This window comes from Zingiber officinale, chromosome 1A (genome assembly GCF_018446385.1).
Source record: "Zingiber officinale cultivar Zhangliang chromosome 1A, Zo_v1.1, whole genome shotgun sequence".
Lineage (NCBI taxonomy): Eukaryota > Viridiplantae > Streptophyta > Magnoliopsida > Zingiberales > Zingiberaceae > Zingiber > Zingiber officinale.
In genome coordinates this window covers 179,674,793-179,701,371 of record NC_055987.1, presented here as the reverse complement: position 1 = coordinate 179,701,371, position 26,579 = coordinate 179,674,793, and the positions used below count along the sequence as shown (strand labels likewise).

Sequence of the window (26,579 nt, the reverse complement as noted above, 5' to 3'; positions counted from 1 at the left end):
AAACGATGGCTGATGGGAATACTTCTTCTCCTCCTCCTCGGCGAAAGCAAAATAAAAAAAAATAATCTCAACGAATCAATTCGGCTATTAAGACATGTCTCCGTCAACCCACAAAAAGCTTGCCCACTTCCTCATCACTACCTCCACCCACGCCATCGCCATCGCCGCATTCTATTGCCATCCCAACTCCATCGTTGGACTTACTGCTTCTGGATCTCCCTATTGGCTCCGCCGCAGCCATGGTCCGCTTCCAGATTCGTTTCTCCTCGCCCCCGTCTGAGCGGCAATCGTCTGAGGAAGAGGAAGGCGAGGAGGAGGAGGAGGAGGAGGAGGAAGAAGAAGAAGAAGATGAGGAAGAGGTGGTTTCCCCCATCTACTCTCCCTTGATTGTGCCGGAACCGTTCTCGGTAGAGGAAGAGGGGGAGAGGAGGGAGGAACGACACCAGCACCAGAGCACGTTCTCGGTAATAGCGGCCTTGCTGGCGGCGCTGAGGAAGTCGCTGGTGATTTGCAGAGTCGGCGCGGCGGAGGACCGGGTGTGCTCCGGTGCCTCCGCCAACTCCATGGAGATTGGATGGCCCACTGAAGTGCGGCACCTCGCGCATGTTACCTTCGACCGATTTGACGGCTTCCTTGGGCTTCCCGTGGAGCTAGAGCCCGATCTTCCCCGTAGGGTTCCTAGCGCCAGGTATCCCTGCATTTTTCAAAATTTCTATTTCTATTTCTATTTTTTTATTGTTTCACGGTAAATTTTGAGTTTTTTTTTATAAATTATTCTCGCATACTCGTCCTAAAATACTTTCACCCCAAAGTTTATCAGTTTTAGTATTAAAATAAAAATAATGTTTAGTATATTGTAAACAAGAAACTACAAATGATCATAATAGATATTTAAAAAAAAATACTAAATTAAGATCCATTATAACATGAGAAAGAAATACAAAACCATATTTTTAACCAAAAGTTCGCACAAAAATACGATTTAATGCTTATAACCATTCTCCAGGCATGAAAATTTAACATTCCACTAAATAATAACTTGTCTGTGTTAGAAGTTTTGATTGAAAATTTAGGCGAGTGTCAAAATATAACACAAATAAATATTTTTAAAATTTTTTTAGCACTTAACCCAAAATGTGGTGTAAAGGATTGCAATGTGGTTTGATTATTCTTAGCACGAATTGTAAATGTGGTGTAAAGGAATGCCACTTTTTCGATGTAGTGAAGCTCTAATATTTTTTTTTAAAATTTTTTTTGCACTATTTGGGTGAATTCATTGTTGGTGTGCTGATAATTGAACACAAGCTAATAATATGTTAGAACCGATGAATTTGAGTTATGAGATTATAAACGTGAACAGAAATCCCAGGAGAGGAGATTTATGGTGGATTTTAGATCTCAAGCTGAACCAAAACCATTTAGATTTTATTTATGTTTTTTGTGAACTGCAAATACTCATTTTGGTCAACGTCCCACTACCCAAATTTTTCTTTGGTTTTTTTGAGACTAGATCCATTTGTTGCCACGATAATTCTGTTGGTGCCTTTTGTCCACGACACAACTTGTTGCTATTCATCAACATTGAGCACATATATGAATAGACAAATAAACATATTTATTTATTATTTGTTTATGTACACACCAAAATATTTAAAAACCCACTTGCTACAAATATTGAGTTTTATAACCACGTAAGAAATTAGTTTGCTTGCATTAGAATTGATAAATGATGCATTGATTTCATTGGATTACACTTTTTGTAATGTGTTAGAATTGGAGCATAGCGGAATATTTATGAATAAATTAGATTTTTGATACCTCGTAAACCTTGATGAATGTGAACGATATCACAAACAAATGAGAATCCCACGGTATCTATTCACACTAGATCACGAACTCGACACTATCTGTTAGGTGCTAGCCTCTCAGATCGAATTGATAAAACCTTTTGGAAGTAATTATTTTTTTTTCTTTGCCTACAACCCTTGCAAGCTTCTCTCCTTTTAAACAATCTCTCATTGCCACTCACAATCACACCTGATCTTGTCCAAAAATGATGAAGAAGCAACAATCTCCCCCTTTTTGATGTGAGCAACCCAAGTTAAGTTAGGGTAAAAATAGACATAAAAATAAACTAACTAAATTTGCAATTAAGTGCAAAAAGATAGAAAATTGTCTACCTTCCCCTATACTTATAACTTTCCTTCTCCCCATTTGATCACATAAAAAAATGGGGTTCCGAAGAAAATTTAAGGGTTAAAAAAAATTTTCTAACTTTCTTTAGAAAATTCTAAGTTAGAGAATTTGCAATAATTTTCAGCAAAAAATTATTCTAAGTTAAACAATTTCTAAGAAAAAATTTTTGGTAAAATTTTTCTAAGGAAAAATAAAAAAAATTTCTAAGTAAAACTTTAAATAAGAGAAAAAAATTCTGACTTAAGGAATTTTGTAAAAAAATTTTTTGAAAATTTTTTAAGTAAAGATTTTAAGCATAAATTTCAGAACAACTTTTAACTTTTATGTAAAAGTTTTACGCAAAAAAATTCTAAGAAAAGAAATTTTGAAAATAAAAAAAATGTTTTAAAAAACTTTTTAAAGTATTATTAAGTTTTCACCTTAATGCTTTTATTAGAAAGTTAATTAAATATTTTTATTTCAATATTTTGGCTTCCAGGTCGTGGCGAGACACTAGATCTTCTTGGTTATTGGAGCAACAACCATTTCCTTAGACAAAGCCTCATAAATAAATTTTGATGTCCAATTTTCTCACTGAAAGCTCTAGATCCATTTAAAAATTCAAGTTAAACAAGACTTAGGAACTCAATATAGGTTCCGACCTACTGGATTAACTAGGAATTTCTTAGGGACATTTTCTTTGAAATATTTCTAATCTGTCCCTTATGATATCGAAAATACCAATTTAAATTGTTGTATTTTCTAAAATATGTTTTATTTGAACATGCATGATTTTTTAGACTATCTATTTGCATTTTCAAATTATTATTTTCTGATTTCAACTTTTCATTTTCTAATTTTGATTTGTCTAAATTTTCTAGAGGGTAAGATTTAGCTAATATTACTTTTAAATTTTTATTTCCTTTTTCTAATTTGCAGCAATATTTTGTTAATAATTTAATGAATTTAAAGAGTTTATCGGGAGGAAGAGATCGTACCTTACTTACCTTGTCGATCTCGTTGCCCGTGTCTCCCCTGAAGTGCTGCTTTCTTCCGACGTAGCTCCCCCTTCATCGATGCTCTCGATGCTCATTTCGGAAGAGCTTGAATCGCAATTGTCGTCTTGATGACTCGCCATTAATGCAAGTCCGGAGAACGCCTCGACTTCTGATTCGGACGACGTATCGTCCCACGTCGCCTTTAGGGTCTTGCGCTTTTGGACAGACTTCTTATCTTTATCCTTATCCTTGTTCTTTAGCTTGGGGCAGTTGTCCTTGACGTGCCCTTCTTCGTTGTAGTGGTAGCAGCGGATGATCTTTTTCTTTTTCCCTTGCGGATGGTTAGATTTCCTAGATTTAAAAAGATTCTTAAACCGTCTTACCACCATTACTATTTCCTCATCGTCGAGAGAAGATTCCGACTCAGGTTCGTCTCTCGATGCTTTGAGGGCGATGTTATTTTTGAGCTCCTTCGTACCTGCACATCTTGATTCGTGCACTTCAAATGTAGAAAAAAATTCTTCTAATGAAATTTTTTCTAAGTCTTTTGAAATATAAAAGGCATCTACTAGTGACACCCATTTTGAATTTCTAGGAAAGGAATTTAGTGCGTACCTTAACGAATCTCGATTACTTACCGTCTCTCCGAAATTCGAAAGTCCGGTGATGATTTCCTTTATCCTTGAGTGCAGATGCGCAACTGTCTCGTCTTCCCCAAGTCGCAGGTTGGTGAGCTGGTTGCGGAGTAGATCCTGTTTTGTGAGTTTTGCTTCGGACGTTCCTTCGTGCAGCTCAAGGAACTTCTCCCAAAGTTCCTTCGCGGAGTCGTAGTTGCCGATCCGGTTGACTTCTTGTGGCGGAAGAACGGTTAGTAGATAATACTCAGCTTTGCCGTTTGCCACGTAGTTGACCTGCTCCTTTTTCGTCCAGTGGTGTTTCTTCTTACTTTCCGGTGCTGTAAAACTGAATTCCATAATTAAACATTAAATCGAAATCGGTTTTAAAGAATACCTGCATTCACTTTTTCCAGCTAGCGAATTCCCCTTCGAACTTCGGCGGGTAGATGCTTGGTCTGACCATTATCTCTGCTTCGATTGGCGGTTAGTCCTCCTGAAGCGCCTTGGCTCTGATACCATTTGTTGGATCCCGGCGGCCGGCTATAAGGGGGTTGAATAGCCTGCAAATAATAAAACACAAACCTTTCTCGACTTATCTTAAACTAACACTTGCATATAAAATAAATAAGCAGTAAATTAAAAGAAAAGAAGAGGCATACAGAGATTTACTTGGTTATAACCGGGGAGGTTGTTAATCCAAGGAAGAAGTAGCACTAGTATCTCCTTCAGGCGGAGAAGCCTCTTGCAACGATGAAGCGCAGAAAACAGAAACTTAACAACAAAAAAAGCATACAAGTGTAGAAAGAATGAATTGCTTGAGTTGTTGATTAGCTTCTAGACCAAGGCTGTATTTATAGCCTTGGTCGGGGCGCCCGGGGGAATAAAACTTTATTCCTCAACGTTCAGATCGCGATTGACGTGATCTGGTCAAAAAGTCAACTTCGGGCGCCCCGGAGGGGTCCGGGCGCCTCGGTCTGTTCCGGGCTCCCCGGCTGGAAAAGTCAACCCCGTTGACTTTTTCCAGCCCGGATCTTCTGCTCCGGCTCCGTTCGCCTCAGACCGAGTCTTCCGTTCGCTTAGGTGATCTCTGCCATCCGGAATAGGGCTCACCCGAACCCAACTTCCGGTCTTCTCAAACAGGCTTCTGCTCCGACTTCTCGTCCCTCGGAATCGCCGCGTGCTTCCTTCTCGTCCGCCAGCGTACTCATCCGCAGTCTTCCGCTCCGGCTTCTCGTCCCTCGGAACCATCGCACGCTTCCTTCTCGTCCGCCGATGTACTCTTCCGCAGCGCCTCGTCTCTTGGACGCACTGCGTGCCGTTTTTCTCGCTAGCTGCGTCTTTCGCTCGACTGCCTGTGCTCCTAAGCTTCTGCACACTTAGACACAAGGTTAAAAATACACAGGACCTAACTTAACTTGTTGATCACACCAAAACAACCTTGGGGTTCCAACATAACCGACGTTGACCCTCCGATACTCAAGTCAGTTACTGGAATCGTAGAAAGAACAATGAGAACACGAGCACAAATAACGCATATTACATACCTCCATCGGTGCATGGATCCCCCTTTATATAGTGACGTGCACATTCCTCAAGGCATGAGCACGTTTTTCTAACCGTCCTATGAAAAGACATGTCAGAAAAGTGTCTTTAATACCATACCTTAATAGGACATGTAAATCCCTACATGACAGTAGAAGCTTCCGTCGTACAATTTGTCTGATGACCATGCTCTGTTGTTAGCGGCATTACCTCCCAGATGGATATTACGAGATATGGGAGGGGTCCCATTGTTTGGCCGAGCGGGGTAGCCACTCGGCCGGGACTCCCCGCCCGGTTGATCTCAGCTACTCTTCTTCATAGTACCTTGGTTCAGTAGATTGTTTCTTGCCCGAACGGACAGGTGTTCTGGTTGCCTTAGTGCTCCCTTGGACAGTAATGAGCATCTGATGTTCTTTCAGTAGTGACCTCGGTCGGACGAGCGATCTACTCCGCTGAGTCTCTTGGCTGATCGGATACTTTAAGCCCGATCGGCAGTTAGCGTCGACTTCCACTCGACCCACTTTTGGTGAGCCCATTGGTTCTCTGGCGTTGACCGCCCTGATTTTTGACTTCTACGTCAGCGGCTGTCTCCGCCCTTGACCCACGCTTGATGGGCCCCCTTTATCATCGCATCACACAAGCCTTCTCCTCAAGTATAGTTGAAGGAGGTTCTAAGTCCGATTGACTGGACAAGTAGTGTCTTTGGTGACCTTCATGGCTAATTGGAAATTCTAGGCTTAGAGCCGCCGCTTGCCTTTGCGTTCCACCGTCCAAAAATTTATAGTCACCGTTCTACTTTACTCGGATTTAGAACCGCCGCTCGGCTATTATGCAGTGTAGCTGCTTCCCGTCATGTGTTTAGAGCCGCTGCTCGGCTATCAGTTACTGACTTGGGTTTAGAGTCATCGCTCGACTATCACTTGGTCATAGATTTTTGCCTGTCGGGATGGTTGGCAATGACACTTAACAATTTTTCAACTTCTCGTCGCTTCCTTGGATGAATGCCTTTTATTGGTTGTTGACGTCCTCTCAATTTCTGGAAGACTGTGCAAATCTCTGGTCATTATTACTGAGCACGCTGCCCATGCCTTTTAATTAAGCCTCATTAATGCTTCCCTGCCACCCATCGCCACGTGTCCAAATCTTTGTTGTCGCACGCTTGATGCGATAGACGGATATCCACGGTTGATGTGACAAGCCCCGTTTCGAATTCCACGACCAGATCTTGGCTTCGTTTTCTATAACCCTCGATTGAATGGCTTAGGGCGATCGTTCGCTGGGGTTTATAAGCCCTTATTCATCATCGTTTGCTACTTTATCGCCTCTCTTCTCTCCTTTGTGTACGTGTTTTGCCGATTCCCTTCTTCCTCGTCATTGCCGGCAATATTTCTAAGCTTCCTCTTTCCTTCTCTAGTCGTGTCCTTGATCTTCTTTCCTCTCTGTTTTCTATGGCCGTGTCTCCTCAGCCTCCCGAGTCCATCCCCGGGTTGTGGTATACTTCGACTGGGTACAAGTTCAACGACGATGAAATCGATCAAATGAAACTTACCTATCTGTAAGTACCCGTGGTAGTTTTGATGTGATCAACCAAGTCAAGCCAGATCCTGTTATATTTTGATGCCCTGTTTAAGTGTGCAGGAACTTAGGAGCACAGGAGGTTGAGGGAAAGATGCAGCTAGCGAGAAGGGCGGCACGGGAGAGAGTCGACGGGCTCGGTGCGTCTGAGGGACGAGGTGCTGCGGAAGAGTACGCTGGCAGACATGGAGGCGCGCGACGTTTCCGAGGGACGAGAAGTTAGAGCAGAAGATTACTCGAGAGGGCCGGAAAATGGGTTCTGAGCCGTATTCCGGATGGCTGAAATCACCCAAGCGAGCGGAGTACACTGGTAGACAAGAAGGAAGCACGCGGTAGTTTCGAGGGACGAGAAGCCGGAGCGGAAGGATTGCTCGAGAAGGTCGGAAGATGGTTCGGGTGAGCTCTATTCTGGATGATCGAAATTACCCAAGCAAGCGGAACCGGAGCGAGAACCCGGATTGAAAAGACAACCTGCTGGTTGACTTGGTCCGGGCGCTTGGATCAACTGGGCGTCTCCAGAGCACCTCACAGTCTGGGCGCTCGTTCCCAGAATAGAAATGTTATTGATACGCACGCTGTCGTGATCTAGTGCGTTGTGGATATTTTATCCATGTCCAGGCTCTTGGAATCCTTCCAGGTGCCTCGATTAGGGCTATAAATACAGTTATGTTCCAAGAAGCTAAACAACACCGAAAAACATAGAGAAGAACATTTGTAAACATTCGACCTTGAGTTTAGCTTTGTAATTGAGTATGTTCAATGCTTAAGAGGTTTTTCCGCCTGAAGGAGATTAATAGTGAGCTTTAATTGCCTTGGATTAGCAATCCTTTGATTGCAAACCAAGTAATTATTTGTGTGCCTTTGTCTTTAGTTTCTTTCTTTAATTAAGGTTCTTTTTATGCAAGTGTTTCTTAATTTAGCTTGAAAAGACGAGAAAACTATTCACCCCCTCTAGCTGGCCACCAAGGGACCAACAAGTGGTATTAGAGCCCAATCGCTTCAGAAGAACTAACCGCCGACCGAAGCACAAGAAATAGCCGGAGCTAGCATCTACCCGCCAACGTTTGAGGGAGAGTTCTCATTCTGAAAACGAAAAATAGAGGTATTTTTTCAAACTGATTTTGATATGATGCTTTCTAGGAAATTTGATTTTGATGTCCTCAAAAGTAAAGATGGACAAGAACTCGAGGAGCATCTTTGGACTCAGAAGCAGCGCGACAAATTCATAGCAAATGGTAAGGCCGAGTTCCACCTACTGAGTGTTCTTTCTGCTCAAGAACTAAACAAAATCGGCAACTACCAATGTGCAAGAGAACTTTGGGAAAAGTTCTTGGAGCTCTACGAACAATCAACAAAAGAAGAATCTGATTCTGCTATGGACTAGTCTTCAAAAGTATCCGGATCCGTGGAAATTACCGGAACAACGCTAATTGCCAAGTACCTACCCGAAGACGACGAAAGCACCTCGAAAATGAGCATCGATAGCATTAATAAAGGGAGAGACATTGCAAAAGAAAGTAGCAATGAAAGGGGAGCATCTACCGACGAATATATAGTAAGTCAAGTAAGCTTCCTCCAGAGCAATTATTTAAAATTGTGCAAATACTAAGTAAATCATTATATAAAAAGAAAACAAAGTATATAAAGTCAAAGAAAGAACTTGCATGCCAAAAAGAAGAATTTGAAAAACTAATAGATGAAAATACAAAAGTAAAAGATAAAATTGAAATGTTAGAAAAAGATGATTGATGTTCAAATTTTCTACATGCTAATAATAGAAATTTTAAATATGATTGAGGATTTAATTGACATTTTAGATTTCAAAATAGCTAAATTAGAAGAATATCACAAAAATATATTCTGAGAAAATTTTTGATTAATCTGATAAGAAGGAATCAATTTTTTATTCCAAAAACACGTTTAAATTAAATTGTTATGCATGCCCTATTTTTTAATTAGAATTTCTTAAAATTGTCTAATATTTACAAATAAATTGTTTGGCAAAATTTCTGCTAGAAATTAATTAGAATTTAATTTTTCCGAAGAAGAGAATTCCATCACTTATCTGTAGAAAAAAGTTTAAATTTTTCTGATCGTTAAATTATCTTTTATGAATTGTTTAACAAAAATTATATTTTTCAATTTAAAAATATTTCGCAGAATTATTTTTTCAAACTTTATTTTTCTGTGAAAGATTATCATATTCTCTATTTAAAAAATATTTTTGATATTTTTTACCATTGTATTATTTTTCTATAATTTTTGTTTCTAAAATTCTCCTTTTTGATTTAGAATTATTTCTCAGAGCTAATAAGGATATGTACGAGGATGTAATAGTCAGAGTAAAAACTTCAGGCGGAGTAACTAAATCATTTCCAATAAAAATAGGGTTACATCAAGGATCGACTCTAAGTCCCTATCTTTTTACACTAATTATGAATGAGCTCACTGCGCACATTCAAGACATAGTACCGTGGTGCATGTTGTTTGCAGATGATATTATTTTGATACACGTGAAGGAGTAAATGCTAAACTAGTGGGAAATACTAAGAAGAGAAAGGTTTTAAGCTTAGTAGATTAAAGACAGAATTTATGAAATTTAATTATAGGAATATTAGAAGTAATGAGACAATTGTTAAGATAGGAGATGTAGGATCATTTTTGCAAAACGATGGAGGGATTGAGAGAGATGTCTTACATAGAATACAAGCAGGATGGTTGAAATGAAGGGGAGCGTCGAGTATTTTATGTGACCGTAAAATACCTCTTAAACTTAAAGGTAAGTGTTATAAAACCGCAGTTAGACCTACTATGTTATATGAAGCTGAATGTTGGGTTATGACTCGAGTACATGAGCAGAAGATGAGAGTTGCAAAGATGAGGATGTTAAGGTGGATGTGTGAAGATACGAGGATAGACAAAATAAGAAATGAGAGCATTAGAGAGAAAGTCAGAGTTGCATCTATTGAGAAAAAACTCCGAGAGACACGTTTAATGTGGTACGGACATGTACTTAGACAACCAATAAATGCTCCAGTTAGGTGATGTGAAACTATGATAAACATGCATATTACACGAGGAAGAGGAAGAACAAAAAAGACATGGTTAGCAACAATAAAATAAGATAAAATTTACTTAAATATAGATGATGATATAGTAGAAGATAGACTCAATGACGTATAAGGATTCATACGTGGGAAAGACTTGGTTATTGTTGTTGGTTGGTCTTAGAGTTAATTTTTGCAAAATTTATTTTTCTGTAAAAAGTCATTATGTTATCAATCTAAGAAAATAATTTTGAAATTTTCTGACTGTTATTAAGTTTTATATGAATTATTTATTCAAACAACTATTTGTAATATTAAAAATTTCTCAAAAATTCAATTTGTGAAATTTTTTTTTTTTTGCAAAGTTACTTCCTATAATACATTCTCAAAAAATAATTCACGATTTTCAAAGTTAACAACTATTTTTAAGCATTTTTTTTGAAAAATATGTCTTTATGTAGACAAGAATTTATTTTTACTTAAAATAATATAATTTTTTTTTAAAATTTATATCTGCTTTATATATGATTGTACAATTGTTATAAAAATTTTCAGAATGTTTTCAAATCTAAAAAGATAGTATATAAATTAGAAAAATTCAGATTTTTGAATCTTAAATTTCTTGATTTTTCTGGAGAATAATAATTCTTTTTCCCTTAGACTTGTGTTTTAGACTGATTTACCAATCTTTTTAAAGTACCCCACTTTTAATGTGATCAAAGGGGGAGAAGTGAAGGTTAAGTCTGTTGGTGCAACCTTAGATCAAGGTTGATCTGGGTGACCCGACTCGAGTTGACCTGACTCGAGGTATATTTTGATGTTTGACAAAAATAGAGAAGTTATATTTTGATGTTTGACAAGAATAGGAACTTGGGGGATTGTGGGTGCAACCTTTGGTCAAGGTTGACCTGGTTGACCCGACTTGTCAAGGTTGACCTGGTTGACCCGACTTGAGTTGACCTGATTCGGGAAAAGTCCAAGTATGGAGACTTGGTACGGAAAGGTCCAAGCAGGGAGCTTGGCACGGGAAAAGTCCAAGTATGGAGACTTGGCACGGAAAAGTCCAAGCAGGGAGCTTGGCACGGGAAAAGTCCAAGGATGGAGACTTGGCACGGAAAGGTCCAAGCAGGGAGCTTGGCACGGGAAAAGTCCAAGTATGGAGACTTGGCATGGAAAAGTCCAAGCAGGGAGCTTGGACGAAAAGTCCATAGGTTATCAGTCTGAGGAGCTTGGCACGGGAAAAGTCCAAGCATGGAGTGGGCACGGGAAAAGTCCAGTATGGAAGCTTGGCATGGGAGTTCGGAGAGGGCTCGGTAGCTGGTTCTCTGACTAGGCCGAGAGGGCTCGGTGGCTCGTTCTCGACCGGGATGGAGTCGAGAGGGCTCGGTGGCTCGTTCTCGGACCAGGTCGAGAGAGGCTCGGTAGCTCGTTCTCTGGCTGGGTCGAGAGGGCTCGGTGGCTCGTTCTCCGGACCAGTCGAGAGGGCTCGGTAGCTCGTTCTCGGCCGGATGGAGTCGAGAGGCTCGGTAGCTCGTTCTCGGCTGGATGGGTGAGAGAGGGCTCGGTAGCTCGTTCTCCGGACTCAGAGAGGGCTCGGTAGCTCGTTCTCTGGACTGGATGGAGTCGAGAGGGCTCGGTGGCTCGTTCTCCGGACTAGGTTAGAGAGGCTCGGTGGCTGGTTCTACGGACCGGACGAGTTGGAGAGGGCTCGGTGGCTCGTTCTCCGGACCAGGTCGAGAGGGCTCAGTGGCTCGTTCTCTGATCGGGAAGACTTTGGGTTTAAGGTGGGAAATGGATCGGTCTGGCGGCCGATCCATGATCTATGGTATCTGGCGGCCGATCGGTGATGCGATTCTCATCTGTGGGTCATCGATCGGTCGGTGACCGATCGATAACAACAGTTGGGAGAAGGAATAGGAGGGACCGATCCCTATGGCTGATCGGTCCCCGGACCGATCAGGCTCGGCAACTCTCGTGAGAGTTGGGATCGTCTGGGGACCGATCGACTAAGGCTGATCGGTTACATGACCGTCGAGCCATCTGGACCGATCGGGTGGAGCTAGCTGATCGGTCGAGGCCTGCTGAGACACAACGGCTAGATTTCTGTCTTCTTCGTAGGTTCAAGTTATATAACGAGGTGGAGGGCCTCTACAGCAAAACAATATAGTGGACTTCTTCTTGCTCCTGCGATCTGAGCTTTGTTGAGCTCTCCACTGCTGAAGCTCCGTGTGAGCTTCCCTCGGCTGGGTCTCCAACTGATTAGTTGCTGCTGTGGTTGGCATCCGTGAAGTTGCTGCTTCATCAACAGTCGACGAGAAGGCAAGCAAACCAGTGTTTTTACATTCATATTGTTCTTGGCTTCTTGCTGTATTTCTTGTACTCTGATCTTGCTGTTGTAAGAGAGATTGTGACGAGGTTTCTCCACCCAGAAGGAGTTCTTATTAGCCGGTTTTCCGGGGTCTCATCCACCGACGGATTGATAGGATTCGTCCACCTTACGGACACGCTGAGGAGTAGGAGTATCATCTCCGAACCTCGTTATATCGTCGCGTTTGAGGTTTGATATTCTCCTTTTCGTTTCTACTTTTTATATCCGCTGCGCTAACTCAAATTGTAGAAAGAAACGAGAATTTGGGGTCGGCTATTCACACCCCCCTCTCTAGCCGCGTCCGAAGGTCCGAACAAGTGGTATCAGAGCGAGGTCGCTCTTCATCGGATTAACACCCGGGGGAGCACGAGCTAGAGAATGGATCAACTTGGAGAAGACGTCACGATTCCACCCTTCTACGATCGCGACGACTTCGCGTATTGGAAGGTAAGAATGAAGTATTTTATTATGACTAACCTAGTAAATTGGAATTGTGTACAAGTAGGTTTTATTTCTCCGGTGGATAAAGAAGGAGAACCTCTCGAGAAGAAGAAGTGGACGAAGGAACAAATCCACCAATCCATAATCAACGACGAGGTAACGAAAATCTTTGAATTTTCATTACCTAATGCCAAGGAGTCAGGAACAACTTGGCTAAGTTCCATGAGGAGAGCTCCAATTCAAGTCATGAAGAGGAGTCAAGTGAGCCAAGTAGCTCACATCATGGAGGTATGGAATTAGAAGTTGAGGGCTACTCAACATCTAAGGAAGAAGAGGAGGAGAGTTCTTCTTCAAGATTGGAGCAAGAAGAAGAAGCCTCTACCTCCGGAAGGGATGAAGGAGAGAGCTTATATCCATCCTCAACCCTAGGTAACTCAAGCAACTTAATTTCAAGTAAATTACATATAATATACTTTGAGTGTAGGGAATATGGGCATTACAAAAGTAAATATCCAAAGAGGATTAGGAAGACTCCACCGGCACCAAAAGTCAAGGAAGCCGGAGTCCCGATACGCAAGGGCAAGGAGCACGTGGTGTGTTTCCAATGCAAGCATTATAGGAGTCAATGTCCAAGGGGGAGGCAACCTCACAAGGACAAGAGACCAAGCACATCTATGGGGGGAGCTAAGGCAAACCCTAAGGTATCCTTTAAGGCACATTCTTGCAATTCTAATAAGACACATGCTAGTAGTTTTATTGCAATTGTCAATAATGATAAGCATGATAACCATAGAAACCGATAAATGTGCTTAGGTGCCAAACATGTTAGCCTAGATAAGGACAATGCTAGAAATGCCAACCCTAGAGTTAACTCATCTAAGGTTAAGGAAAACCTAGATAGGAATCCCAAAACAACTAGACATATGCCTAGGAATATCTCAAAGAAAAATGGAAAATTAAAGCTTGAGGAATTAAAGAAGGAAAATCAAGTCTTGAGGTCAAGACTTGACACTTTAGAAAAGACTCTTAAGAATTTGGAGAAGTCAACTCTAGGGTCTAAGGGTCAAAAATCAAAGCCCAAGGACATGAGAGGTTTGGGTCACAAACCTAAGTCTCAAGTGGTCAAGTCCGTTTATCATAATGTTCCATTCGATTATGGAACAAGACCTAGGGCTAAGAAGACCATCATCAAGGTCACAAGAGGAGTCACTCCTAGAGTTGATCTTGATGAGTCCCAAATGACCAAGGCTTTAAAGCCTAGGAGGGTCATTAGGAGGATTGCTAGGGAAGTCATCCCTAGTGAATATTTAGTGAACCCAATGAGCTCAAATAGGTATTGGGTTCCTAGGAGCGTGATTCCTTCACGCTAGATGGTTTAGGGTGTGCCAACCTTATTTGGATAGGTAGTTAACCTACTCATGGTAAAATGTGGCATTTTAGGAATTTTCAAGGTGTAATCAAGCCTTGAAAATGAAATTAAAAATTATTCCTAAGGTGATTAGGATGTGCCAACCACATTTGAGGAGTTTTCTAAGATCAATCTAATTGGCACATAGTGATCTAAAAATCTTTAGTATATGATTTTAGGTCTATTACACTTAGGAATATAGAATTTATGGTAAAATAATCAAAATTATAAAAAATGACAACTAAGGCTAGAATTAGATATTTTCTATACCTTTATATGTTATTTGTCATACATTGTTTGTCATATGCCATGTCATGACATCATATTTATTTTATTATCATTTGAAATGTCATGATAATGCTTAGGTTAGTTATATGTCATGCCTTATTTAAGTTTCATACTTGATTACATGACATCATGACATTGGCATATGTTTCCACTTATGATATTATTTTATGCCATGTCATCATCTCTTGCATTTATGATCAATTAATTTGATTTAAGGATAGAAACATAATTTGATATGGAGATCAAATTGTTGTTTAGAAAATGCATGAGAACTTAGCTTAAGATGACCTAAACCCATATCTCACATCAAAACTGACTTGGATGTGTTTGATACACCTTAGATGTGTGTGAGATATTAGGATTATGAGTTAGGATCAAGGTGCATAGTTCTTGTACCTAGATGAGCCTAATTCGAATTTGAGGATCATAGGGAAAACTTGTGTACAAGTCATGTACATTTAGCCCTAAGATTGTGGTCCTAAATTGAATGGTTTAAGATCATTTCAAAATTGATTTGAAAAACCTTGATGAAGCTTTTCTAGTGATAGCATTCATCATTGAGCAAGTTGATACAAAGATGGATTAACCTTGAGCTATTTCAAAGTCTTTCGAACTTTGTATCAAGATTAAAAAATGGGAGTTATTTTCATAGAAAACTATTTTTCCATGATAATATATGTTATGAGGAATGTATCCTCAAAATTTTACAATTTTTGGAATTTTTTGTAATTTTTTTAGGGGTTTCTGAATTTCGGGAGAAAAAAAAAATTCAAAACTCTTATCAGAGAGTTGTGGACCGATCAGAGAAGAGCCTGATCGGTCCAGAGTAGTGTGGATCGGTCACTGGACCGATCCAGGGAAGTCTGATCGGTCTGGTGACCGATCCAGTGGAGTCCTGATCGGTCCGGTGAGCGATCAGAGTCGACTGATTGTCTGAAATTTCAGCTGTGGAAGTTGGTGTTTTAGATTTCTAAAGGGTTGAAACTCTCCAAGACATTGTTGGTGCAATGGTCAAGGAGGAGTTGAACTTTAGGGGGAGTTTTACCTAATGGTCAAGGAGGAGTTGACTTTTAGGGGGAATTTTTGCTCGTCAAAGTTTTTTTTAATAAGTGATTATCACTAAGTTGATTGTTGATTTTAGTATCAAGGGGGAAATTAAGGGTTTCGATGAAAGGTATGAGACTTTCATTAGGAAGAAACTCTTGACCTTGATTCACTCCTTTTTGATGTGTGTCAAAAACGGAGAATGTGATGTCTGTCAAAAAGGGAGAGAATGGGAGAATGTTCAGAGAATGTTCAAGGAAGAACATTGGAGAACTATTGGAAAACCTAAGTTAGGTTATCGGGTTAACCTAACTTGATTATGATTTTTGTCAAACATCAAAAAGGGGGAGATTGTTGGTGCAACCTTAGGTCAAGGTTGATCTGGGTGACCCGACTCGAGTTGACCTGACTCGAGGTATTTTTTGATGTTTGACAAGAATAGAGAAGTTATATTTTAATGTTTGACAAGAATAGGAACTTGGGGGATTGTGGGTGCAATCTTTGGTCAAGGTTGACCTGGTTGACCCGACTTGTCAAGGTTGACCTGGTTGACCATACTTGAGTTGACCTGATTCGGGAAAAGTCCAAGTATGGAGACTTGGCACAGAAAGGTCCAAGCAGGGAGCTTGGCACGGAAAAGTCCAAGCAGGGAGCTTGACACGGGAAAAGTCCAAGTATGGAGACTTGGCACGGAAAGGTCCAAGCAGGGAGCTTGGCATCCAAGCAGGAGCTTGGCACGGGAAAAGTCCAAGCAGGGAGCTGGGCACGGGGAAAAGTCCAAGTATGGAAGCTTGGTATGGGAGTTCGGAGAGGGCTCGGTAGCTCGTTCTCCGGACTAGGTCAGAGAGGGCTCGGTAGCTCGTTCTTTGGACTGGATGGAGTCGGAGAGGGCTCGGTAGCTCGTTCTCTGGACTAGGTCAGAGAGGGCTCGGTAGCTCGTTCTCTGGACCGGACGAAGTTGGAGAGGGCTCGGTAGCTCGTTCTCCGGACTAGGTCAGAGAGGGCTCGGTAGCTCGTTCTCTAGATCAGGAAGACTTTAGGGTTTAAGGCTGGGAAATTGGATCGGTCTGCTGACCGATCCAATGATACTATGGGTATCTGCTGACCGATCCAGTGATACACTGATTCTCACTGTGGGTCATCTGATCGGTCTGGTGACCGATCAGTAACCAAACAGATTGGGAGAAGGAATAGGAGGGACCGATCCACCTATGGCCTGATCGGTCCACAGACCGATCAGTTGGGATCGGTCTGGGGACCGATCAGCCTAGGGCCTGATCGGTCCCATGACTGATCAGAGCCATCCTGGACCGATCAGGGTGGAGCCTGATCGGTCCAGGCCTAGCCGTTGAGACACAACGGCTAGATTTCTGTCTTCTTCGTAGGTTCAAGTTATATAACGAGGTGGAGGGCCTCTACAGCAAAACAATATAGTGGACTTCTTCTTGCTCCTGCGATCTGAGCTTTGTTGAGCTCTCCACTGCTGAAGCTTCGTGTGAGCTTCCCTCGGCTGTGTCTCCAACTGATCAGTTGCTGCTGTGGTTGGCATCCGTGAAGTTGCTGCTTTATCAACAGTCGACGAGAAGGCAAGCAAACCAGTGTTTTTACATTCATATTGTTCTTGGCTTCTTGCTGTATTTCTTGTACTCTGATCTTGCTGTTGCAAGAGAGATTGTGGCGAGGTTTCTCCACCCAGAAGGAGTTTTTATTAGCCTGTTTTCCGGGGTTTCATCCACCGACGGATTGATAGGATTCGTCCACCTTACGGACACGCCGAGGAGTAGGAGTATCATCTCCGAACCTCGTTATATCGTCGCGTTTGAGGTTTGATATTCTCCTTTTCGTTTCTACTTTTTATTTCCGCTGCGCTAACTCAAATTGTAGAAAGAAACGAGAAGTCGGCTATTCACCCCCCCTCTCTCTAGCCGCGTCCGAAGGTCCTAACAAAGTCTAGGGGGAGGGTTAATTTTTATAATTTTTTTTTTGCAAAACATATTTTCAATTTAAGCTGTCTTTTGGTTTACCCTAACTTGGATTTACTCACATTAGAAAAGGGGAGATCGTAAGTTCCTCGTGGTAGTTTTGATGTGATCAGTCAAGTTAGGTCCTGTTATATTTTAATGTTCTGTGTCTAAGTGTGTAGGAACTTAGGAGCACAGGAGGTCGAGCGAAAGACGCAGCTAACGAGAAGGATGACACGGGAGAGGGTCGATGGACTCGGTGCGTTTGAGGGATGAGGTGCTGCGGAAGAGTACGCTAGCGGAGGTGAAGGAGGCGCGCGGTGTTTCCGAGGGACGAGAAGCCGGAGTGGAAGATTGCTCGAGAAGACCGAAAAATGGATTCTGGTGAGTCCTATTCTGGATGGCCGAAATCACCCAAACGAGCGGAGTACGCTGGCGGACGAAAAGGAAGCGCACGGCAGTTCCGAGGGACGAGAAGCTGGAGTGGAAGGATTGTTCGAGAAAGTCGGAAGATGGGTTCGGGTGAGCTCTATTCCGGATGGTCGAAATCACCCAAACGAGCAGAACTGGAGCGAGAATCGGATCGAAAAGTCAACCTGCTGGTTGACTTGGTCCAAGCGCCCGGATCAACTAGGCGCCTCTAGAGCGCCTCACAGTCCGAGTGGAACCCCTCCGGGTGCCCGGAATAGAAATATTATCGAAACGGGCACTGTCGCGATTCGGTGTGTTGTGGATAAAATTCTATCTATGCCGAGGCGCCTAGACCCTTCCAGGCACCCCGATTAGAACTATAAATACAACCCTGCTCCCAGAAGCTAAACAACACTGAAAAATACATAGAACACTTGTAACGTTCGACCTTGAGTTTAGCTTTGTAATTGAGTGCGTTTAATGCTGTAAGAGGATTCTCCGTCTGAAAGACATTAGTAGTGAACTTTAACTACTTTGGATTAGCAATCGTCTGATTGCAAACTAAGTAATTACTTGTGTGCTTCTGTCTTTACTTTCTTTTTTTAATTGAGATTCTTTTTATGCAAGTGTTTCTTAATTTAGCTTGAAAAGACGAGAAAAGTTCTTTTATTTTTGTGCAGGCTATTCACCTCCTCTAGCCGGCCGCCAAGGGACCAACACTATTGTCCCCCTCTCGATTATCAAATTGCCATCCCCTTAGCCTATGACCGGCCCCATTTGCCTCCCAACGACTTTTTTGCCCTTCTTGAAGGACCATCGACCTTCACTTTCCCGTTCATCCTTTCTTCTCCGCCGTGTGTAAATATTTCCACATTTCCCTACATTAATTAGTGCCCAACTTCTTTAGGTTGCTGTGCAGGGTGGTCGTGCTATTCTGTCTGCATAACATCCCTTTAGTACCTCGGGTGTTACACTACTTTTATTATTCTAAGTTGTTCGAGCTGGGAACCTCTCTGTTCCAAGCTCGAGTGAATGTTGTCTTTTTTGATAAAATGTCGTTCTCCAATAAGCATTGGAAGGAACATTATTTTTTTGTTTGTTTTCTCGCTCGGCCCGACTTTTCGACCGACTGGCCGATGGAAGTGATGAAGGCTCCATTGCTCGAAAGATATCCAGGTCGATCGGACTACCTCCAAACAACCTCCAGTCTGCCGACCAAAAATACCACATACACCGGCTGTTATTGGAGAGTGTTTTATATGTGTTCGGATTGAGTCCGATCCGAACGCAGCTGCCCCTCACCCTAGGTATGCTCTGTCTTCTCCCCATCTTTAATTCTAATTGATTTCTCCTCCTTTCTTGCAGCTCAAATCATGTTGAGGGCACGGATGAGCGGCAAAAGCAGGCTCACGGATGCGGCAATTAACGCCCAAGGCGTTGCCGAGCTAAAAAGTCGTGGCTTACTACTGGTCAACCAATCCAACGATCCGACTAGCGAAGCCGAAGGAAGCCATGTGGCAGCCAGTAAGGCGGGAGGCAGCCAAACGACTGCTAGTGATAGTGTGGTCGCTACAGCCGAACTCCATCCTGAGCGACTATCAATGGTGCTGATCGCGGTGCCCTCGGAGTCGGCCACCTCGGGTGAGCCATTGATCCAACAATGCAAGAGTCTAAAGATCCATACTTTGCAAAAAAAAAATTAAACAAATAAGTTTGGACAATAGTGAGTTTGGTTTATAAATGTTATTGGACAAACTTGTGAAAATTCATGAATAAATTTATGACAATAATATCTCCATTTGAGCTTGATAAGAGGCTTGAGCTTGGCTTGAGTTTAACAAGGATTTTTATAAGTTTGAATAAGCTTAGGAAGACAAATGAACAAACTTGAATAGAGTCTAGTTTAGCTTATTGGTCAATTTGACTTGGCTATAATGGGTTGTTGTTTCTAGTTCTTTAGAAAATTAGGTAAGATTATGTGGAGAGAACCAAGATGACTTTGATATCATGTTGTTAAAAAAATTAGGTTATTTACATAGGTAGCCTCCCTCTAGTTATATATGTTATTAATCAACACAAATATTATAAATATGTATTTACAATTTGGTCCCTAATAAACATGATATGCAAAAAATAAAACAAGGTGTCTAAAGATCCATATGATAAATTTTCATGACGTTGAAGTCTTGTTGGACCTGATGATGTGTAATCTAAGTGCAGGCTAAATGACAATACAAGATAATGTAGACAAACTCGGGGCTAGAGTGAAACTCTATCTTCTTTAAGACAAATTTGCTTGCACAATGTGCTCATGGAATATGACTACCGTCTAGTAGCACTATAAATCATGAGAACTTTGAACAAAGATGTTTTTCAAACTCTCAGAATGCAAAAGAGGATGAGTATGAATGCTTATACTTTGAATTAAATAATTCTATTTACTAAGGGGCCTAAGGGGCCTTTTTTACTTTGTAAGAGTTGGAGCGGTTTTTTCACGACTAAGTCTTTGGATCAATCATATATATTTCGTCCATTTTGAATCCATGACCTAGATCGCGTCCCATCTAAAGGATCACAATGTGCACTCATATCTTCTCATATGGGCGAACCTAATCCGTTTATTTTGAATTCTACCATCCAGATCGTGTCCCATTGAAGATCATAATGTGCGGACCGCGCCATGTAACTAAATCACACCGAGTCATCTTGATTTCAATTATATATAAAGAAAGGCTCCTCAAGTTCCTTGCGACTATGCAAAAGTGTGAAGTGCAAAGTGCACCCAATGCATCATGTGTGGGTGTGGGCTCGTTCAATGCTATGAACCCCCGTTGCCATTAGATCCACGCTTGGGTAGAGTTGAACCAATTAAACTCTAACAACACAAAACACTATTTAAGGAAGAAGGTTCAATATGCTTACCTTTCCAATGTGCAACTATTCATTTCCCTTCACCTCCATTTTTTCCATAATAGGCTTTTATTTGATCTCACTTTAATAATTAATTTCTCATTCATCCAAAATTAGTTTTAGAAAATTAAATATTTATAAATATCTATTTGAAAAATAGATTTCAATTTTCTAATCAATTTTTAAGTAAAGCTGGATGCAAAGACAGAAGGATCAAAATGGCCAAGATATGATAAGAAAAAGGCTAGCAAAAAGATAGTTACTAAAGAGGCTAATATAGCAAATTATGCAATAAGTGATATGTTTGTATGATGTGTCACGTTATATTTGTTTAGTTAGCTTTATAATTTTAATCAAGATTGAGCATAGTGGACCTATGGGCTATCCCTTTCATTTTGAAGCAATGGAAAGGTACACTCTAAATGTTCAACATGGGTATGACTACTATTCCCAACAGGTAGCATTCACTAATGATCGATTGAGTATGATGCTTGTGGTTGCTAGCCATTGAACTAGCCTAGGTCCTATTTAAGTATCCATTTTATCTGTTTGCTTAGCAAACTAAGCATATTATGTGACATTCTATTTAATCAATAATAAAGATATAATAAATAAGTATTAATAATGTTAATTGTGTACCATGAGAGTTAAGCAATTAATAAAATAGGAAAAATATGCATACATGTGACATTAGTTTAAGAAAGAAATAAACATAGGAAAATACTCATAATATATGCACAAAGGAAATACCATATGAGCCAATGGATATAATAACCAAAACAAATAGTTAAAAACAAGAGGAGGAACACTAATAGACTACAAACATTAGGAAAGCACAAATCCTTAAAGGGGTTCACTCCCTAAGCTACCACAATAGCATCTCTATTTGATGTAGAAAGGCCCACACAACAAAGATAACGATCCTAACCTCTAATAAAACTTGAAGAGGCTTGATTTTAATTTATATGATGGAAATTCCAATCAAATCCCATGCTAAAGCTGCTCCTAAACTAGCAACATAAATTTTGGCTAGTAAATTTCTGATGGACAAGCAAGAAAGGGTCCCAAGTTCTATGCCACACACCGCATAAGCTAGGTAACAAGGATAAAGTTGGTAATGAGGATAAAGATGACAGTCCATATAAGAATCAGAGCTTGATTTCAGCTTACTGTTGACTTACCATATTTGGACTACAATCTCAACTATATTTATTCTTATTTTCATATTTGTTATTACCTTATTTATCATAGTATTTTCCATATAGTACTTTAACAATCTGTACAAATAGACTTGTTAGCCTACAACAATGATTAAAGAAGCAATTGTCTTCTTTTTACTTTTCTCTTTATTCTTTCTATCCCTATCTGTTTCAACACTAGGCATGCTATGAAGTTTAGGGCCATAAATGAACTTGTGAACAAGTTTGATCTTTGGTTTGGTAAGAACATGTTTATGTTTGTTCAATACACACAAGATCAATTAAATGAACAAGCTTGAACAACTTATTAAACTAAACAAACAAGCTTGAACACATATGTATTCAACTCGTTAATGTTCATGAACAATGTTCGTGAATAGCGTTCGTGAACAACGTTTGTGAACAACATTCATGAACAATATTTGTGAATCATGTTCATTAATAAAACTCTTATTGACATGTTAAATAAACAAAGAAAGTTTCAAAATGAACAAACAAGTTTGTATTATCAAGCTCAATAACCAACCAAACAAGCTTAAAATGTAAACGCTTCAAACAATCAAACAAGCTTAAATTGAGAACTCGATAACATCTAAACGAATCAAGCTCAAACTCATAAAAAGAAACCAAGCCAAGCTTGAACAATTATTTTAACAACTTGATTCATTTTAGTCTCAACTTGGCTGGACTTGGTTACCTTGTCAAACAAGCTTGAACATCATAAAATTTGGCTTGGCTTGGCTTGTTTGCCGCCCTAATGAAGCTAGCTTCACTTGTTGTGCTTGAACGGCATATCAAGAATGTACACAAATAGATAACTAAATTAACTAAATGCATACTTTTTGAAGACACTCCTCTGATACTATGCACAAATCTCAAAAAATATAACCTAGAGGCTAAACAAATTCAGGATGTGAGCACAAAAATACTAAGTGGGTATATAGGAAAGAGGTGTATGAATTTAATCTTGATTAAAAGATAAAAATTCGAGTGAATCACAATTTAAGATTTTTTTGTCTATCATTTTTATAATATTTCTACTAATGAATCCATCATTAATAATATATCTATAATTTTTAAATCCACTATAAAGTAAATAATTGGAATCACTATCTCCATAGTGTAATAATGTCATTTGACATATAGTCTAAAATCTCACACCGATGGCATATAGCAATATAATATCCTCACGGAAATAAATATTGACCATGTGTGACCTTGCTACCATATCCTCCTATTGGCGATCAAGTACTCTAGTATAAAGCTAAGATCACATTTTTTTTCACTTTTTAGTATTTTTTCAATTTCACTAAAAAGGAAATAATTGAAATCAGTATCTTCATAGTATAATAATGTCGTATGATGTATGTGTTACTGGCGGTATACAACAATATAGCACTCTTGCACAAATGAATATTGACCGTGTGTGATCCCTCACATTCTCTTATGGGGTCTTGTATCAGATACAGGTTAGAGTCAGAGTTCACTTTTAGAATTTCCTTTATGTGTCTAAAGTCTTTAATATTATACTTTAATTCTTTTTACTATGACTATTTTATTTATTGGTTAGTTGACATTTAAAATGAGTTAGTTTGAATGACTAACTAATTCAACTTTTAAAATGAGTTACACTTAAGTTTTTTCATATTAATATGTGGTCTCTGAGTATAAGCTACATAACATAAAGATATGAGTATTAATATCTAAGTTACAAAAAACATAAAGATTAGGTAGATCAAATGACAACTATCAACTGAAGATTAAATTACAATATTTATTTTAAGTTTAAAACAACCCTTTCCATGTTAATCCCTATGTGAAACCTGTGTGAACACAAAAGAATATTAAATATTTATCCCCCTAATGGTTTAATTATTTTAAAACTCATTTCTCTATTTTTAAAATTATTTTAATCTCTTTTTCAAAAACAGTTATACAAGCATACTACATAATCTATTTTATAAATCTACCTATTCACAAAGAAATATGTAAAGAAATTAAAGGATATATTTATGCACTTTAAAGAAGAGCTTCTGAAACGACATTGACCACCCGTTTAATGCATCTATCATATGCTGATAAGTCAATATACAAGTGTAGACGTGCTTCAATTCTCAATGATAATCTTAATTATCGAGACAATACTTTCTAAATTAAAATTATCTAATAGAGAAATGGAGACAAATTCTGCCTTAGATATATAGGAGAGAAGAACTCACTAGGAATTTCAGTGATCACACCATGGAGGAGATAATGTCGGCTAGGGTTAAATCTTAGCAAAGGTTGGCAACTAAGAAAAATAATAAGGAAGGTAAACTCTTTTGTATATAAATCGTCTCTAGAACCCTAAATCAAGTCCCAAAATATACAAGTATGTAGACCATTTCTAAATTGTCAACCTTGTATATAAATAATTTCTAAAACTCTAGACCAAGTCCCAAATATACAAGTAAACCAGACTAATTCTAAATTATTAACCTTGAATGTGAATATCTCTAAAAACCCTAGACCAAGTCCCAAGTATACAAGTAAACCAGACTAATTCTAAATTATTAACCTTGAATGTGAATATCTCTAAAAACCCTAGACCAAGTCCCAAGTATACAAGTAAACCAGACTAATTCTAAATTATTAACCTTGAATGTGAATATCTCTAAAAACCCTAGACCAAGTCCCAAGTATACAAGTAAACCAGACCAATTCTAAATTGTTAATCTTGTATATAAATAATTCTAAAACCCTAGACCCAAGTCCAAAGTATCAAGTATCTAAGTAAACGAGATCACTTTTGAATTATTAATTGAATATAAATAACTTCTAAAACTCTAGATTAAGTGAATCCAAGCATATAACTAAACTAAATCAAACTCAATTTTAACTTGGGAGAGTGGCAATGACCTGCATTTTTTGTGGTGGATGCTTTGGAGACAAATGGTGGAACCTACACATGGCACACATGCAAAGTGAGAGGAGGGGAATGAGAAAGAGTGAGGGAGAGAAGCTATCAAAGGAGAAGAGGTGATTAGCTACTGGCATTGACGACGAGGAAGGTGTGGCAGCCATGGTCCATGAAGAGGGAGAGGAGAGATTAGGAAGGAGAGGGTAGCAGATAGGGTGTTGGGCGAATAGGGTCTTAGAGCATCTACATCAGCTTCCCTAAACACAAAATTTATCTTAAATTTTATATTTTACATAAAAAAACCCTTTGCATGAGCTACCTTATCCATTCCCTAAATATAGATTTCATAAATAGTACTTCTCTAAATTTAGGGAATGAAATCCATTCCCTAAACATTAAAATATCATTTAATATGAGAGAGAAAAAAATAAAGGGAATGGATTGGATAATGAAAAGTAGATATTACATAGGGAGAGAGAAAAAATAAAAAAAAGTGGAAGAGAGAGAAGAAAATAATAAAAAAAATAAAGATAATGAAAATTTTAGGGTAGTTGATGTAGTGTGTAGGGAGAAATGATCGTCTAAATTTAATAAAGTAGATGGTTTATCTCAAATTTTAGAGATATTTATAGTGAAGCTGATGTGAATGCTCTGGTGAGGACACATGGGAGGAGAGAGTGGAAAGTGATTATATACCTCCAAATTCCTTAAAAATTCCACTAAGTCATCTCAATCTCTAATGCAACTAAACCGACTGTCATCATATAAATTTGGTTTGATTTGACCCTGAATTGACAAAAAAAAAATCCAAATTAATCCCGATTTGAACTCATTTGAACTCATATGACCCTAATTACCATGCCTACCCAATAGGTTCCATCCACATCCAACCCAACTTCAACTCAATGCTCAAAAGGTTCAGTTCAACTTATTTTGTCATCTAAAAATTTTAAAAAATAATTTAAGATGCAAAAAATTTAAATATGATAAAAAATCCATATTTAACAACGAAACTTTTTGAATAGTGTAGGCGTGAGTGTAAATTTGATGTAAGATCTTTGCCGGCAGTTCGTAGTAAAAGATTGATTGTAATTAAGGTTATCTGTACCAATCTTAGGATCTCTGTTAGAACTATGTAATCACTCAATTCATTTGAATATAAAATTGGGATAATTGTTCATTTAATTACAAAGAATTGACATAATTTAACATTGGCAACGGATTAACACACATACATTGACATGATTTATCTAGACCTTTGAAGGCATGATAGTAAAAAATGCAACAATAATCAAAGAAAATATACATGCAAAGGGGAGATGGGAAGGAAACTGTTTGGATCTTTATGATGATGATGCCCTCCTTTTGGTTTGTTAAATTAGTTTTCTCATGAAGTCAACATTGAAATATTACAAGAAAATAAGTTGTAAATGCATTGTAAACTATAACCTATATCAAGTAAACCATGGCGAAATTAATTATTGAAATCACCATAATTGATAATTATTAATTTTTCAATTTGCAAATTTATACTAAGTAAATCTTAGCAATTTCCAAATTAGTTGAAATTAATTCTAAATAAAGGAGAAATATAAAAAATTTAATTATCAATACATCAAATAAATGATTTAATCATTCATAAGTTCATAACAAAATATCCTAACTATAATTTATTGCCTAAAAGGTTCTGAAAAGT

At 39.1% G+C, this 26,579-nt stretch overlaps 1 protein-coding gene across 1 annotated transcript in view; it reads left to right on the top strand.

The window, feature by feature from the left end:
* The first annotated feature begins 87 nt into the window (after positions 1-87).
* Positions 88-26,579, top strand: part of LOC122038534 (rho GTPase-activating protein 5-like) — a 29,361-nt gene continuing 2,869 nt past the window's right edge. The window contains exon 1 of the mRNA XM_042598328.1: positions 88-688. Coding sequence (XP_042454262.1) covers positions 240-688 — 449 coding nt within the window. The 5' untranslated portion in view covers positions 88-239. The remainder of the gene's footprint in view (positions 689-26,579) is intronic.